The 17,017-nt window shown below is 41.3% G+C and overlaps 1 protein-coding gene across 3 annotated transcripts in view; it reads left to right on the top strand.

Moving 5' to 3' along the window:
- Positions 1 to 14,582, top strand: part of SNCAIP (synuclein alpha interacting protein) — a 152,236-nt gene extending 137,654 nt beyond the window's left edge. For 2 of the 3 annotated variants that reach the window (XM_065934456.1, XM_065934465.1), the window contains 3 exons: positions 593 to 685; positions 1,264 to 2,332; positions 14,040 to 14,582. In XM_065934456.1, the coding sequence (XP_065790528.1) occupies positions 593 to 685; positions 1,264 to 2,332; positions 14,040 to 14,045 (1,168 nt within the window). In that variant the 3' untranslated portion in view covers positions 14,046 to 14,582. Of the gene's footprint in view, positions 1 to 592; positions 686 to 1,263; positions 2,333 to 3,866; positions 3,938 to 14,039 lie in introns of all 3 variants that reach the window. The other variant, XM_065934473.1, reaches the window with a different exon arrangement.
- Positions 14,583 to 17,017: the final 2,435 nt, after the last annotated feature.

The raw sequence follows: 17,017 nt of genomic DNA, 5'->3' as shown, positions 1-17,017 counted from the left end.
TTTGGAGTATATCCTTCTAGCTTGGGGTGTGGGTGGGAGTTGGGGAGAGAGAAAGAGAGATTTCTTAAAAATGAGATAATGAGATTATATTACACACAGTATTTTGTAACTTTTTTTTTTTTACTTAAGGAAAGTAAATTGCACTCTGTGTGTATGTGTCTGTTTATATAAATACACTTCATACTGTATACTTTATATATATACACACACACATATATTAGGGAAGCTTTTTATGTCACAAATATTCAGACATATTATTCTTAATTGCTGCCTTCCTAGAAATAATTATAAATTGATTTACTCAGTCTTAGTGATTAGCATTTATGTTACAGTTTTCTTACTAATGAGCTTCCCAGGTGGCGCTAGTGGTAAAGAACCTGCCTGCCATGTGAATAATAAATATCTTGTTGAGTACTTTTGATTGTATCCTTAGGAAAATTTCTGAATTATAAAGGTGAAGGTTATGCCCATTTGCAAGGCTTTTAGATTTATTGCAACTTACTGCAAATTATCATGAGAAAATGTATATCTATTAATTTATAGTAGTAGCCATGTGTCAGAGAACTTATTTGTTTTGATTTGTTTTTCCCAGACAGACAATGCAACGTGTCACACTGCAGAACCAGCTCCAACAACTTCTAGAAGCCCAGAAATCAGAGGGCAAGTCACTCCTTTCTTCACCCAGGTAATACCGGAAGTGGTGGTGGTTAAGACTTTTAAGTATCTTTAATCTCTGAGCCATTTTCTTGGACTTTCTTTTAATATCTTTTTAGAAGATAACAACAGAAGCCATTTTATTTTTATAAAGAGGAATAAAAATGAGCTATCACAGGGAAGAAGGCACTGGATCTAGGGTCAGAAGACGTGAGTTTATCTCTGGCCTCTGCCATTTCTTCTTTCCATGACTATACACAAGTCACTTACTCTTTTCGAGTCTTTTTTCCTTCATCTATAAAATGGAAATAAGGATATGTAGGCTCATAAGGTTTTTGACGATGGGATTGGGAAAATTTGTGCAAAACTGATGTGTAAAAAAACAAAACACTAGATACATTTAGTAGTCACAGAATAAGGTATGAGGCATCCCATTCTGGTTGCGGTTGCCACCATGGAATGTTTGTAGTTTGACTGAAACAAACATTATTCTTATTTCAGTCTTAGTGATGCGGAAGTTATTTGCAGCAGTAAAGCCACGCAGTGATTCGTGGCTGAGTTATTTTAACCAATAGGAGACCTTCTCATATATCCTCCATCCTCTTTCAGTTCACCATCCTCCCCAGCTTGCAGAAAGCCCCAGTGGAAGTCCCCAGATGCAGAAGATGAGTCTGTAGCCAAAAACAAATCGGGAGTCCAGGAGGGGATTCAGGTTCTTGGAAGCCTGTCAGCATCCAGCCGGGCTAGGGCCAAAGTGAAAGACGAAGATTCTGATAAAATCCTACGTCAGTTATTAGGAAAAGATATTTCAGAGAATGTCTGCACCCAGGAAAAGCTATCGTTGGAATTCCAGGATACTCAGACTTCCTCAAGACATTCCAAAAAGATCCCGCTGGAGAAGAGGGAACTGAAGTTAGCGCGGCTAAAGCAGCTGATGCAGCGGTCCCTGAGCGAGTCTGACACAGACTCCAACAACTCTGAGGACCCCAAGGGCACCCCTGTGAGGAAGGTTGACAGGCCCAGACCGCAGCCCATTGTGGAGAGTGTGGAGGGCGTGGACAGCGCAGAGAGCCTCCACTTGATGATCAAGAAACACACCTTGGCATCAGGACGCAGGTTTCCTTTTAGTATCAAGGCCTCCAAATCCCTGGAGGGCCACAGCCCATCCCCCACCTCAGAGAGCAGCGAGCCGGACTTGGAATCCCAGTGTCCAGGCTCAGGAAACACCCCCCCAAGCCACCCCTCTGGAGAAGCCCCTCAGCCCAGCCCTGACAGCACAGCCGCCCAGAAAGTGGCCACGAGTCCCAAGAGTGCCCTCAAGTCCCCGTCGTCCAAGCGCCGGACGTCTCAAAACTCAAAACTCAGAGTGACCTTTGAGGAGCCGGTTGTGCAGATGGAGCAAACTAGCCTTGAACTAAACGGAGAAAAGGATCGAGAGAAGGGCAGGGCCCTCCAGCGGCCGTCCGCGGGTAGTGAATCAGGGGATCAGCTCAAAAGGCCTTTTGGAACCTTCCGATCCATCATGGAGACGCTCAGTGGCAACCAGAACAATAACAATAACTATCAGGCATCCAACCAGCTGAAGACCTCCACCCTCCCCTTAACCTCCCTTGGGAGGAAGGTGACGGACGGTAAGGGAAACACCGGGAGCTCTGCTAGCAAAGGAAAAAATAAGGCGGTGAGTGCTGTTTGGAGAATGTCCCTTTTATTCCTTTAAATTAATTATGTTATCCCTAACACCACAGATTACAGCCCTTGGCCACCTTGAGGGAATCCCCGGAAGAATTCTAAAGGATGCTTGGAAAAACAGACACCAGCGTTTCTAATGAGATGTGTTGAGTACCTTTTACTCTTCCTTTGGAAATTGAGCGAGGATGATTAAACAGGTCACAGGAGATTATATCCTGGTCCCTAGATTTGCCCAAGTAGTTTGATCGTTGAGAATTAGGAGTTGTAGACAGGGAGGCATTTCTACAGGATTAGACTACAAAATCGATGTGGAATCAGGCCTCTCTTTGTCCCTGATTCTGCCTCAGGAAGAGTTAGTTCTCCTCATGTGACTGGACAGTTTATTTTCGAGCCCAATTAAACAGCATACAAATAGAAGTTCTATTTCTAAAGACTTAGCTACTCAGCTTTAGAAAGACCTTTGGAATGAATACACCACAGGGACCTCCACACTGACATTTTATGACACAAGCCCCTAAGGAAGCCCTAGTGGTCTACAGTGCTTGCCAGCATGCAGGGGATGGCAGAGTGTGTGCCATGAACTACACTGTATAGTTGCATTTATTGTAAAACCACAAGTTATAATCTGGATTTAAATCCTGTGAAGAAGAGATACGAACATCTTTTTAAGCGATGTTTCCTGCATGCTTTGTGCCTGCTGGGCCCTTAAAAACAGCAGCCAAAATGTGGTATAGCAGCCAAAATGTGAAACCTTCTGTGGAAAAGAAGGACCCGGAATATCCTTCATGGTAACTAGAGAGTCAACACTTGCATAACTTATTATCTGTTATAAGGTACAGCCCCATTCCAGTGAGGTCTAAAAACTGTCCAGACTCTTTTTGCAGTACCAAAATCAAGTTTTAGTTAATATAACTCAAATTAACAGCACACAAGTTTTAATTGCACATTGCAATTGCTTTTTTATAAAAGACTTTAGCATGTATTTCCACTCCAGTACTCTTGCCTGGAAAATCCCATGGGCAGAGGAGCCTGGTAGACTGCAGTCCATGGGGTCGAGAAGAGTCGGACACGACTGAGTGACTTCACTTTCACTTTTCACTTTCATGCATTGGAGAAGGAAGTGGCAACCCACTCCAGTGTTCTTGCCTGGAGAATCCCAGGGACGGGGGAGCCTAGTGGGCTGCCGTCTATGGGGTCGCACAGAGTCGGACACGACTGAGGTGACTTAGCAGCAGTAGCATGTATTTGCTTCAGCTTAGAAAAGTCACGCTTGTGCCCCGAACCCCAGGCCCTTTGGATTAAATATGTCCAAACTTACATTGCTGGAATATAACTTTTCCGGGTAACTTAATGGGTCCTCTCACTGAGGAGTCAAAGATCTCAGCAGTTCCCCATGCACCTTAAAGTGTGTCCGAAGCTTCTCTCCTTTAACCTGTCTTCTGCATGCCTCTTGATTATCGAGACTTGTGCATGTGCTAAGCTTGTTGCATGTGTTCAGATGATTTTTAATTGCACCTCTCTAGGAGATGTACGGCAGCTGCATCAATCTTTCCTCTAACACGCTGATTGAAGAGCATCTGCGTAACTATGCACGGTACGTGGTGCTAGGGGTGTATCCACAGCAGTGCCAGGCCTTCGCTTTAAATTGTATGACCTTTACAATGGTGGTCCTAGGGCACCTTTTGCAGGCGCTGACACCTAGGAAGTAGAAAATTACAACTCCTCCCCCAAATAGAAGCTGGCAGCTTTGTAACTAGTCCTTAGAAAGGGAGCAGGTACCATCTTGGAGGGGCTTCATTCCAGCAGCCGAGGGCAGAGGAGTCTACCCATATCACAAACAAGTTGTGCTTCCCAGCTGACCTTGACTTTCAGTCTTTGTTTTAATGGTGGGCTTCCCCGGTAGCTCAGATGGAAAAGAACCCGCCTGCCAATGCAGAAGAGCCGGGTTTGATCCCTGAATCGGGAAGATCATCTGGAGAAGGGAATGGCAACCCACTCCAGTATTCTTGCCTTGAGAATTCCATGGACAGAGGCACCTGGTGGGCTGCAGTTCATCGGGTTGCAGAGAGTCAGACAAGACTGATACTTTCACGTTCTTTCACATGAGTAAGTATAAAAATGACATTTCCTGCCATGAGTGGAGTGAGTCAGCCTCCTATCATAATCAGAACTTTGAAACCGAGCTGAGGTTCTTCATTGCTGGTTACAGACTGAAAGCTGCTTTAGTCAGCAATGTGCTGCCCTCAGGAGAGCTGAGGTCCTGCCATGCTGAAGTTAGTTCAGCGTTCAGAACTGCAGTGCTGGTCTATAAGCCAGGCTGTGAGAACCCACCACCACCAACAACAACAAAAAATGGCCTTTCTTCAACACAATATTTGTGATTCAATAAGGCATGAACTGTGTATATAGAAGGATCATCTCCAAGGTGCCCAGTGACTCAGGCTGCTCCTTGAGCAAAGTCCTTCTTCAGCATAGCTTTCACTCATCCCCAGGATACACACAATTCCCTAACAGAGCAGGCGTCAGGGGAGTGCTTACAAGAGAGCAGCTGACAGGGAGGTACTGCAGTCAAGTGCCTCTTGACTGGCTTATTCCAGGAGAGATAAACCCCTAGCCCCCTTTCACAAGGACTAATCATTTAAATTAAGACTATGGCATGCCTTTTAGCACCCTTCCAAAATCCTCCAAAGTGTTTGTGTGGAGATGTGTTTATATATAATAATTACAGATACACAAATACAAGCGAATATGTTGTGGATATAAATGTTCGTTCAGAATTCTAAGGTGTAAGAAATGTCACTCTCTTTTTCTTTCCCTCTAAATCAAATTTAATCCGCTTCATGTCTCCGTTCAGGCTAGAGGAAAAGTAAATCTGTCATTTTACAGGGTCCCCCTAGGGATCTCATTAATTCCATACATAAGTTGAAGGAAGCCCCTTAGAGCTCTGGTATTTACAGGTCACCCTCGTTCTGCTCAGGTCAGGCTCACAGGTTGCCTAAGTCTGGGCTGCTTCCCACCACACTGGGGCAGAGCGTCTTGGCCAGTGCTAAGAGCCCAGTGCCTGGGTTGGGAAGGAAATAGAAAAAAAATATCCATTCCCTTCCCAGACATTGGTATCAGCCCACTTCTGTTTCTCCCAGCCTATCTTGACCATCCTTGTACCCTTCTGTGTCCGCATCTTAGGTTCTGTCTTGTAGCGCCTGGAAAATTCTGAGTTTGTCCTTAAAGGGAAATCACCGATAATACTCTAAGGCAAGGAAGCGCAGAGGCTTGGGGAACTCCTCTGAAGCAGGAGGGAAAATACCTCTCGTTTCTTCCAGGCTCCCACAGCACCTGAAAACAAGATAATTAGTATCACAGTAGATTCTCCTGCTAGATATATTTCATCCTGTCTTCTTATAAGCAGGGGAACAAAGCTAGCAATCTACTATAATAGGATTACAGAAATCCGAGCACAAAAGGAGGCTATGAGGCTACTCGGATACCTGACAGCTGGGTTAACACTTTCCTTCTCAGTTAAAGGAACAGTCCTTCTGAAGACTCAGTTTTGAACCGATCAGATTCACTGGCTTCATGTATTAAGAGAGTTTTCTTTCAGTGATAAGGAGAAACCCCAAAATTATAATTATAGTTCAGTGTATTTAGATAAACATCCAGACCCCCTCGCTCTCCCCACCATATAAAATCAACGTGTATTTTATCATGGTTTTAGTTTGGCACGTGTTCCATGAAAAGTGAAAACGCACCAGTTTGTTCACTGTAGAGTGAGAACTTTTCTCCTATTCACTCACCACACACAGAGGTAGGGAGGACCAGCCCAGTTCACTCTTAGATAAAGTAAGGATGGCTATATCTAGTTGAAATAAAGATCCCTCAGAGAAATAAGCTAGCATGGGAATGTGGACATGCAAAACACCTATTAATTCTTGTTTTGCCTTTGGGATTCATAGCAAGGGCATCTCACAGAAAGAGGCAAAAAAAAAAAAAAAAAAGGAAAAAGCTGAAGTGCCTCTCTATCAGTGATGCCTTCAAATCTTGACCCAAGAATTTTCTTGAAGGCCACACGGTTCCTCTGGGGAGCAGGGATTGCCTGGGATCATGTAACTTGGAAAGCAGTGGGTTGAAGTTGGCTCTAAGCATTATGCCACTGGTGACCCTATCAGAATGTCCCTGGGAAAAAGAGAGGGGCAATGGACCCTTCTTCCAGCCCTATCCTTGCATCACGTTTTAGTTCCTAAGATTGTTTTTCTTAGTAAAGGAAAAATAGAGAATGAATACAACATTCTAATGTCAGCTCTGTGAAGGGGGTTCTGTTTGCTATTTATTTTTCCAAATTGGTCACAGTTTGATAGCAAAGAATCTAAATGTCTTTTCAATGCTCTTTAAAGTTAGATTCAGCTCTGTTACTTGGAATAGTTTCCCAGTGTGTTTCAACTGCAGAGGATGACTTTGTTTATAACAAGCAGATTTATCTTTACTTTTTCTTATAAAAGACAAGTTGGTTTTGAATTATTACAACTCCAAGGGAATGTTGGCAGTTACTTATCTTAAAATGCCAATAAGACATTCATTTCCCAGAGTTTAAGTCTATGTGAGATCTGTAACACATAAAGTGAGCATCGATTCCAGTCCCTGATAGGCAGATGGCATTAACCCCTGGCCGCCACTGGTCATATCCTCTCTGACCACAGTGGGACCATGGCCTGAGGGGTTAGCGTCAGGAAGCCCCTAATCCTATCACCAACATGAGAGCAGACTCCTTAAAAAGACATTAAGCAATAAACACCATTAGTGTGGGTTTTACTGCCAAGGAATTAGCCACGCTGGGACTTATACATCCGGAGCCAAGAGCTAGTAGCACATATTTCATATAGATGTCAAGATTGTTCAACAGCCACTTCAGAAAGAGTGGTAAATTTGGCCTGAAATGATGTAAGGATATAGCAGTGGTCATCTGCGTGCCCAGTTGGAGGTTAGAGTTCAGGGTACCCCTACTATGCATGTGCATACACACACACATACCTGTCCTTTAGTATGTCAGCACATATTACTGAACAGAAAAATGAGCCAAAGACGGGAAGACATTGGGAAGGTGGAGGTGAGGCCCTGGCTGAAACCTGTCCCAAGCAGTGTATACCACGGCGCCTCTGAACAGATTCCAGAATCGTGATAGAAAATGCAGGGAGAACAAAAAGGAACCTCTAAAACATTTTTTGCCATCATTTCTCTGGGTATAAATCAAATAACCACACCTTAATCTTAACCTTCTGACCTGAAAGTATTTTCAACTCATAGAGATTCTTGAAGGGATAATTATCTAGCCATAGGAGTGTGACTAAACTAGCTGAGATTATGTTGATTGCATAGTTCTAGACTGAATCCCTGAGGGCAGACTGAATCTCACCAATTTAACAGTTCAGAAAAGCTAGTTAGAGTGCTAGTACTAAAAGGGGGTTTGGTAACCCTCTAGACAGAGTTTCTGCCCCCACACCACAGTTTTATGTTCTAATCTCTGATGTGAAGTATATCTTTCTGTGATTTTGCATTTAATATACTAGTTCTGGGGTCCAGAGCCAGGAGAAGTTGGTGTACCTGGGGCGACCACCTCTGCCTCAGAAAGCCCTAGAATTTGTCTGTTTCCTTTCCCTATAGCCCTCCCCACATTTGCCCAGTTTTCTCCTGCTCAGCTCTTCTCCCGCCCTCCCTTACCTCCGCCTCCCTAGGATTCACATTCATTTCAGAGAGAAAACCTGCATTTCATACAGGTTCCTATGATGTGTCCCAATCTGGAACCATTTCTCCAGATTACATCCATTAAGTAACAGCCTGTCCTTTGAAGTGGGTCACAGTTTTGCACTGTTCTTGGCTGTTGCCTAGTAGAATCTTGTGTGTGGAGAAAAATGCCCATGTGATGGAGAATTGTTCACATGAGCAGCTCTTTCCAGTGTCTGGGCACAGCTTAGCAAACCCTTTAGAAAATCTGCCAGAGTTTGCAAGATTCATGAGAGCGTGATTCACACATGGAGTTTTTATTCATAAGTTCCTTATACCCTATGGGAAAAGGAGAAAGCATATTCTATCATAGAAAGACAGTAGAACAAGGTTTAGTATCAAAATGTGATGAGTTGAGACATGGAAGAAGCTATTGCAAATAAGAACCCATGTTCTATCTCAAAACACTGCACTTGGAAGGCAAGAAATGAACATGTGGAACACCTATGAGCTGCAGAGGGGAGATCTACCTTGGAAACCAAAATCCTCCCATTAGAAGTACACTCTTTCAGCATACTCATCTGGTTTAAGTGTACTCCCAACAGTTATGAACAAACAGTTCCCTTCTCCCACCTCCACCTTCCTTTCCTCTCCCTCCCCTCCCCCAGAGTCCGGTTTTGAATTGTGTGACTCCAAAGGGGATGAATGTCGAACCAATGTCATATTTGTACCACATGCCTGCCACTACTAGTGTCTTTACACACTAAACTGTCTATGAACTATCTTACACCTGGAGTTTTAAAGAAGCCGTAGTCACTTGAGCTTTTAAAGTATCAGGTAGACTTTACCCAAACATCTTCCAGTGTCTTCACTGAGAATTCCAGCTCTAGCCATAGCCATCTGACCTATCCCTTCCCACGTGGAGGACAGTGCAGCCCTACGGCCCTCCCGGATGTCAGATCCCGGACTGCCAGTGTCCTTTGAATACCGTCGTTAGCAATTTTGCCGTGCCAGAATAAGGCATGTTCCTTCACTTAGCAAGAGAATGATCAAAAGAAAATTGAGAGGATGTAGTTAAACCATGGTCAACCCCATGAAAGGTGTAAGAACTTCCTGGGAGTGGTGACGCTCAGTAGCACCATCATACCCCAGTCTGCACCCCAGTGTCTAGTTTGGTGCCTGGCACAGGGTAGGGACTTTAGAATATATGAAGGAGAGGAAGCTAGAGAGAGGGAAAGGAGGAAGGAGAGGGAAAAAACAAGACCAAGCAAGCCTGTCATCCTGAAGAAAGAACGGTATGCTCCGTAGAAGCCTAGGCCTTTTGGTTGCAAGTCTTCTCCGCCACAGTGAGTTTAATACTGAGTATTTCAAGTATATGTTTTTATTCTTTGAGCCAGAATCTTATTTTTTAGAAGATGGGCATTTATAGATATGCTCTCAGTGCAGGTCTGAAGGAGATCGTAGAAATAGCTGTCAGTCTACCTGTTTTGGCCATCAGTAGGAATATGTAGTGCATACTCATGGACCATTTTAGGCAGATTCTCTAAAATAACTTGCCATCTACTCACCCGGGGCTGTAGAAATATGGAATCCAGGCACAGATGAGTCAGCAGGTTAGATTACTTGAAAAACTGTTACTTAAATTTAAGCCTTCTTTCCAATTTTGGTCACAGAGAATGTGATTTTATATCCAAAAATGAAATCAAGAGCAGCAAATTATCTGAATAATTCATGCCAGAATTACCCAAACACTTTTGCTTTTTTTTAAAAATTTGAATACTGGTTATTCGGGACTAAGTAATTGAAGGGTTCAGGGAGTCTTGAATCATCCTGATATTATTCAGATAAAAGCCTCAAATTAACATTTTACTTGGTATTGACTCAACGCTAATCATACTGGGTTTTGTTCTACACGAAGTGCTTTTAGTGTTTTTAAACACAACACCCCTTATATTAAAGTGAAATTACTCCCTCAATGTCTAAATTATGATAATATCCTCAGACTTTTTTTTTTTAAGTTTTATTGATTTTTATATTTTTTTGTCCAAGGGCTATAGGTACATGTGATAGTACCTACATGTGATAGTAACGCCTTATAACAAAAACTGGCTGTCCGTGTGTCCCACCTCCCCTGTTCTCATTCCTACTCCCCTGAATCAGACATTTGCTTTGCATTTAGGTGTTTTCTCTAGCATTCTGTATTTCTCAGTAACATACTTATATGGACTTTCAATTTTAGATATTATCTCTGTTGTCTATTGGTATCTTACTACAGAAGATAAAAATGATAGCTGCCGCTTATAAAGCACTTACAATGTACCAAAGAATATTCCAGGTACTTCATGCATATTGACTTTTAATTTTCACAATGAATGACACAATATGGTAGATATTATTATTTATCCAAATTTTCCAGAGAAATTATATATCTTGCCCAAGATTACACAGTACCAGTGGTAATAAATTATGTATCCAGGGTTTCAGCTCAGTTTGATTCCAAAACCCATGTTCTCAACAATGAACCAAATTTGTCCAGCTCTATTTTGGCAACCAGCACTGCCCCCCATTCCAACACACACACATATACACACCTGCCTCCTCTTCCCACCATCAAAATAGTTGTATCACTCTTGGGAGTTAAATCAATATTTGGTGTTTATTATTATTATGGCTATCTAAATAGTTATCACAGTGGATACGTGCAGTGTATTATTGTTACATTTCTTTATTTGTGTAACTTTGTTTTCCTTGAAGATAATAATTTTGATTTTTAAGTATATAATTTCTGAACACTCTGCTAGATACAAAAACCCTTCTTTCAGTGCATTCAGACACATCAGGTCCCTCTCTGTTTCAGCCTGTTCATGGAGACACCATCCTTCCTTTTCCCCAGTCTATATTGCTGCTATCTGGCAATGCTACCCAGCTGTATCCCTGCCGTTTCTTATATACATTATCCTGGGAATTGCCTTTGGCTTTTCCCCTGTGATTTCCCCTGTGAATCTGTCTTTTTCCTTTTTGTCAGTCTATATTCTGTCTTTGGTAAAGACAACTTCCATCCTGTGGAGGTGAAAGGATGTTAAAGGTTTTGAGGCCTTGCCTGTCTGAAAATAGCTTCATTTTGCCTTCATATGGATTAGCACTATTTGGCTAGGTATAGAATTCTAGATAGGAAACCATTTTCCCTTAGAATCTTGAACAGAATATTTCATTTTCCTCTTGCTTCTGATGTGTCTGTCAAGAAGCTCAGTTTCTCCCTAATTTCTAATCCATTGGAAGCTTTTACGATTTTTCTCTTTATCACCGGTATTTTGATTTCATGATACTTTGCCATGATCCTATTCCCATTTCTGGGGTGTGAGTGTTCAGCAGGCTTTTTCAATCTGGAAATCTGTGTGCTTCAGTACTGGGAAGTGTTTTTGTACAATTTCTTTGAAAATTGTATCCCCTACTGCTTTTCTGTTCATTTTTCTGAAAATATTGTTAATCTGATGTTCAACACACTGGACTGATACTTTTATAACTATTTTTTCTATTTTTCTAAGTATTGTCTAGCTGTATTTCTCTTATTCTTATTCATACTTTTGCTTTTTCTAAAAATTCTTCCTAGGATATTTACTCAACTTTACTTTCCAATCTTTCTAACTTTTTATTTCTTTGATTATTGTTCTAATATTCGGTAGCATTTTATTGACTTTCTCTTTTTTATAGCATTAAGTATGTAAGACTTATTTATATTTCATACTCAATACAAATACAAATGTATATTTTTATGTTTCCTTCTTTTTTACAATAAAGATGGCATCCTTTACACATAGTCTTGCTTCTTGCTTTTTTTCACCTATCATTTTAGAGATCTTTATGTATTCATTAAAGAGAGCTCCTTCCTTCTTTTACATAGATATGTATTCTTTATTTGTATGAATGTATTATTTTTTATTCTTTCTATATTTTTATTGAGATTCTGGTCTTTCTTCTTGATTTGTAGCAGCTCTTTATGTATTATACACTATAAAAATTAACCCTTTGTGATACAAATAGCAAATGTTTTCCCCAGTTTTTCTTGTTACAAATTTTTGAAGTTCTTATCACCCCTTATATTATCTCTATTCACTTTGACTGCTGTTTCTCTATTTATCTTGGTCTCTGCCTGTCATAGTAGCACTTTTCTCAAATATCTGGTGATCCCTAACTCATTCATATTTAAGAATAAGACACTAAAACTGAACAGAAGCTCTGGCTTGTTGACTGTAGATATTGCATCACACAGACTGGTTAAGTACTAGGCTCTTTGGCTGGGAAACTCATGGTCAGTATTTGTAGGACTTTTCTTTTGGCAGTTCATTTCTCAAGATGAGGAAACTCCAGTCTCCTCCTCGGATCTATTAACCTACTTTCCAGGAATCTTTGGGTTAAAGTAACAGGGGATGGGTTGACAGTTGTGTTTTATACTTTCACCTAATCCCATGGTTTTCACCCCCTCCAGCTGAACTTAGAGTCTCTCTGGTCCATGCCTTGCAAATTATAACCTGCGGTCTCTCTTCACACTGGGAAAGGGACAGTCACCTGGCCGCAGTAGGTCAGGAAGGTAATCTGGGTATGAACTGGTACTTCCAAAAAGTTTTAGAATAGTCTTCCTATTTTCAGCACTCACACAGCACCCACTGCAACTTTCAGAAGTATATAGTGTTTCCAGTTCCTGCGTCATGAACATCAGTTTGTTGGGTTCCCTGACTGTAGGCCTAGATCTGCTTTTCCTACCTGCTCTGCTAAATCAGTTCCACATGTTCATCCATTTTCCTGTTTCTGAAATGTTATTGGCATTTTGTGTGTGTTATCATCTCCTCTTCCATTTCCCTTATTCATTTAGGTTGGTGCCTTTTTTATTCATTTGCTTGTTCTTTTGTAAGCAAAGGATGATAAGTACTATGTATTCAGTCTATCATGCTTAATTGGAAGTTCCTAATCTTTTAATCAGCCAGGTTTTACTTTCACACACTTCCCTTTCTTTCCCATAAACATCTCTGTAAAGTTCTGTTCAGATGAACTTTAAATAAAAATAAGAATTACAGCTTTCAGACAGTGATGATGATCTTTATTAACCAGTCTAAGAATAGACTACATGGTCTTTGTAAGCAAGCGTGATTTTGAGGGCCATACAGCCACGCTTGGAGTTCTCCATTCAAATGTGGCCTCATGTGAGCAAGTACCATTCCCAGAAACAGTTTGTTTTTGTCTGGCCTAGCAACAAGAAGGAATTTAGTAGTATGCACACTTGCTCACAGTCAGAAGATAACTCCTGTCTGGGAGATTTTACACCCAGAATGGGACTAATATTTCAATGAAAATGTATGCTTCTTCCCAGGGGAAATTCACATCAAAAGCAAAACTGTTCCCAGACTTGAGCTGGTACTTCTTTCCGTGGATTTACAAGGTATTGAGTATTGAAGGGGAAACAGCACTATTGTTCCCTAGGCTCTTCTTTTTCCTATAGATATACCTACTTGTGCTTTTCCATCCTGCTACTCAGCAATCACACACCCAAAGCAAAAGCATTTCCTTTAAACTATTAATACTCAAGCTTACTGGAGAACAAAGAGTGTCACCAATGAACCCCATGAACAAAATATAAATATCTATTGTTTCAATTTAACAAGCAGTACTACTCTTCCTATTTTGTTTAACTGATAAAATTCATTTCACGGAAGAATTTTACTTGGATTCCGATCGGCATGATTGAGTAATTACTTCCGGGGCCAGATTTTAAAGTATCCACATAGTATGTTATTACGTGACTATTCCTTTTATTGTTTAAAGAGTGGTTTATGTGAAAAAAAGAATAATTTGCATTCTGGAATGAAGTGTTCTTCAGTGTGGTTTGTGTGAGGATAATTTCCATTTTGGGTGAGCTGTTTAGTGGCATTGTATTGTAACTTGACCGTAGTTTTATCTAATTTTGGCCTTGTGGTTTGTCTTCCACTTAGGCATGATGACATCAGTAGAAAAATGAAGAAATCCTACAGTATAAAGCACGTTGCTGAGCCAGAATCAAAAGAACTCTTCTTATAAATCACTTTTTTATTATGTCTCATTGCTGCCCTTTGGACACTATTGGAAATTTCTGGACTGTCCTCTGTGGAAATAGAATCATGAGAACAATGCCTCACCAGCAGAAGACCAGACGATTAGGATGCCTTAAATTTATAGCACTAGCATATATAAGACACATTTTGGGGTGATATTTGTATATATAACTTGTTTTTAAAGAGATGCAGTTTGAAAGCATGATTGGGCAAATGTATTTTTTAAGATTGATTCAACCTCCCCACAGGACATCCACCAGCCACTGACACCATTTTGTCTCATCAGTTGCATGGGTGTTTGCTGATGCTGGCTGAACCTCCCTTTCCCCATAATACGGGCAATTTGGGCTCAGCTTCTCCGGGAGACCAGGTCAGTGCTGTTGTTTTCTGTCGAGTGTTTTTTCCTGTCGTTTTTACTTTTTGTATAAAGGAAATAAAACAATGTTAACAACCACCTGTAAGCTTGGGCCACTTACTTTCTCATAAGTCTGTGATGTTCTGATTTCTAAGGGGCTTTAAGCATATTTTGACTGCTGGTATTTTATTTCAGGAACAAACTGCCCAGTTGAGCTGCTTTCCCATAGGGGTAAAATAAAACATTCTACTTTTCACTAAAGTACTAAAGGATCAAACGAGTATATAAAGTAAGTCAATTCCTTCTGTCTTTTCAAATCTCAGTGTTGACAAGAGAAAATACTAATGACAGCTAAGGATTTAGCCCCTACTTGGGTCTCTTTCTTTCTGCCTCTAACATATGATGAGGCCTGTCTAATCCCTTTAGGAGACAGTGTGGAGCCTGAGTTCATAACAGCCCTATTGTTGATGCAGCTCTTTGAATCCATGTAAGGGTAAGTTCCAGATGGTTTTGTCCTATCATGTGAAAATGTATTTCTGTTGCAACTTCAAGAGTTTTATTTTCAAAGTGTTGGCATGGTCTATAAGAGGCCTGTCAAGTTGTAGTTTGAAAGTAGTACGTATTCTTATCAGTAGGAGGGAGCAGTGTATGCTATTAGCAATCACTAGCAATGTTTCTGCCATCAGCTGTGGACCATTCTGTGTCCTGGTGGACAAAATAGGTCAAGGTACTGAATTAACAGGCAATTTTGGAAAGGTGGATCATTCAACAAACTTGGGCTTGATGACATGCAATGGAGTTTAGGAGAGGGGGCTAATGGTTAAGTGCCTTTTATGTACCAGCCATGCTTAAGGTGTTATGACTTTCATTTTATAGATTAGAAAATTAAACTTCAGAAGGTATAAATTCCGTGTCCAAAGCACCACCACTAGCAATAGCAGACTTGGCTTTGATACAAGTTTGTTCATGGTCCTCACTGCTCTGTCCATCCGTCCTGCACAACAGTACCTTCTTAGCCCATGGACCACTGGACTGGCACGCAGGAAGCTTGTGGTGGTGTGGTGTTGGCTCTAGTCCTGGACACTCCTTTAGTCTTGGGCAAGGGACCTGCCTCCTTAATAAATCTGGGGAAAGGAGGAGACTGGCATACCCATCTAGGAGGGAGGTTCCTTCCGACTTATAGAACAGCATGTCTGTGAATGTCAGCCAGTCTGCACTGTCCTCATCCAGGTCCTGTGCGTTCCTGTGAGAGGCTGGTGCCGTGTGCAGGTCTACATTTCTCACACTGTCTTCTCCTCCAGGGAGACACCCTGTTCTGATTGTGGCCCTTGGCCTCATGTGCCCTGTTCGGTCGCTTCCTCACATTTCACTGCTCTGTCCTGGTGTGTAAGATTCTAACCGAGAATATACGGCAGGCATATGTGACAAGTGGATTCCTATGCTTTCTGTTCAGTGCCAAGGAGGTGATGCTGGAGTCATATGTGAGCCAACCTTCAGGACTTATCCCTCGAAAGGGGTCTACAGAGGAGGAAGATCCAGAGAGTGCTCTCTCTGCCCGCCCACTCCCGCACTTGCAGAGGCCCCCATTTTGTTCTTAGACTGTGTTTTTAAACTCAAAAGTTGAAGGGGACTGGACATTCTGCAGAGATTTTATGAGCCAGACACAGAGTTCCCAATTAAACACAGCAAAGGAAATGTGAGGAGTTTGAAAGAAAGAGATTCTACCTCGACCTAGAACATTCTGGCAATCTGATTGTTTGTTGAAACTATCATTTTAGATGCCACAGTACTAACCACAGAAGAACAAAGAATTTTTTTAAAAAAGGTAAAATAGGCAAGTCGAATGGATTCAGATGAGCCAGACCGTGAGACAAAGCATGCTATGTTTAACGATGTTTCTAGGACACTAAAAATGCTGGTCTTAAATCACACATGTACAACATCTTTACTGTCCAAGTTCCTTATGACATGGGTGAATTATGTGTGCTTGAAATTAGTAGACATGATGTTTTCCTTACCACAAACTTAGTTTTGTGCAGAATTTTAAAACTGAAGACGCAAACTCTTTATATCCTTATAGAAATCAAGACACACTTACATGTTGAAGAAAGTGTTTCCTTTTCGTAAGCACAGCTTTGGGGCCCCAGCCCCCGCTCCTTCCCATCGAACTAGTAAAATGAGTGAAGCTCTATCTGCATGCCTAATTACATGCAGCCGAACAGGGAACTCAGCTCCACTGTAAAAAAAAAAAAAAACTATCACAACATCTGTCAGCATCTTTTAAAGTCTGGCTGCTTTTATGTCACTAAAGGGACTTGCATTGTCAAAGTTCAACACATCAAATTAAGAATGTTTCTTAGAAAAGATAACAAGATACCAAACCTTCACCACTATGAATGGATTGAATTCCCATTATTTATTCTCACAAAAATTTGTGTCAAGACCTCAACCCTAATAAGAAAGTTCTAGATGTACATCATGGTGTTGGGAGTGTAGTGAGGCTCTGAAAAGGGTATCTTAAAGA

The sequence above is a fragment of the Muntiacus reevesi genome, chromosome 1 (assembly GCF_963930625.1).
Source record: "Muntiacus reevesi chromosome 1, mMunRee1.1, whole genome shotgun sequence".
NCBI classification, from domain to species: Eukaryota; Metazoa; Chordata; class Mammalia; order Artiodactyla; family Cervidae; genus Muntiacus; species Muntiacus reevesi.
Note: the sequence above shows the minus strand (reverse complement) of the source record. Positions and strands in the feature narration are given on the sequence as shown.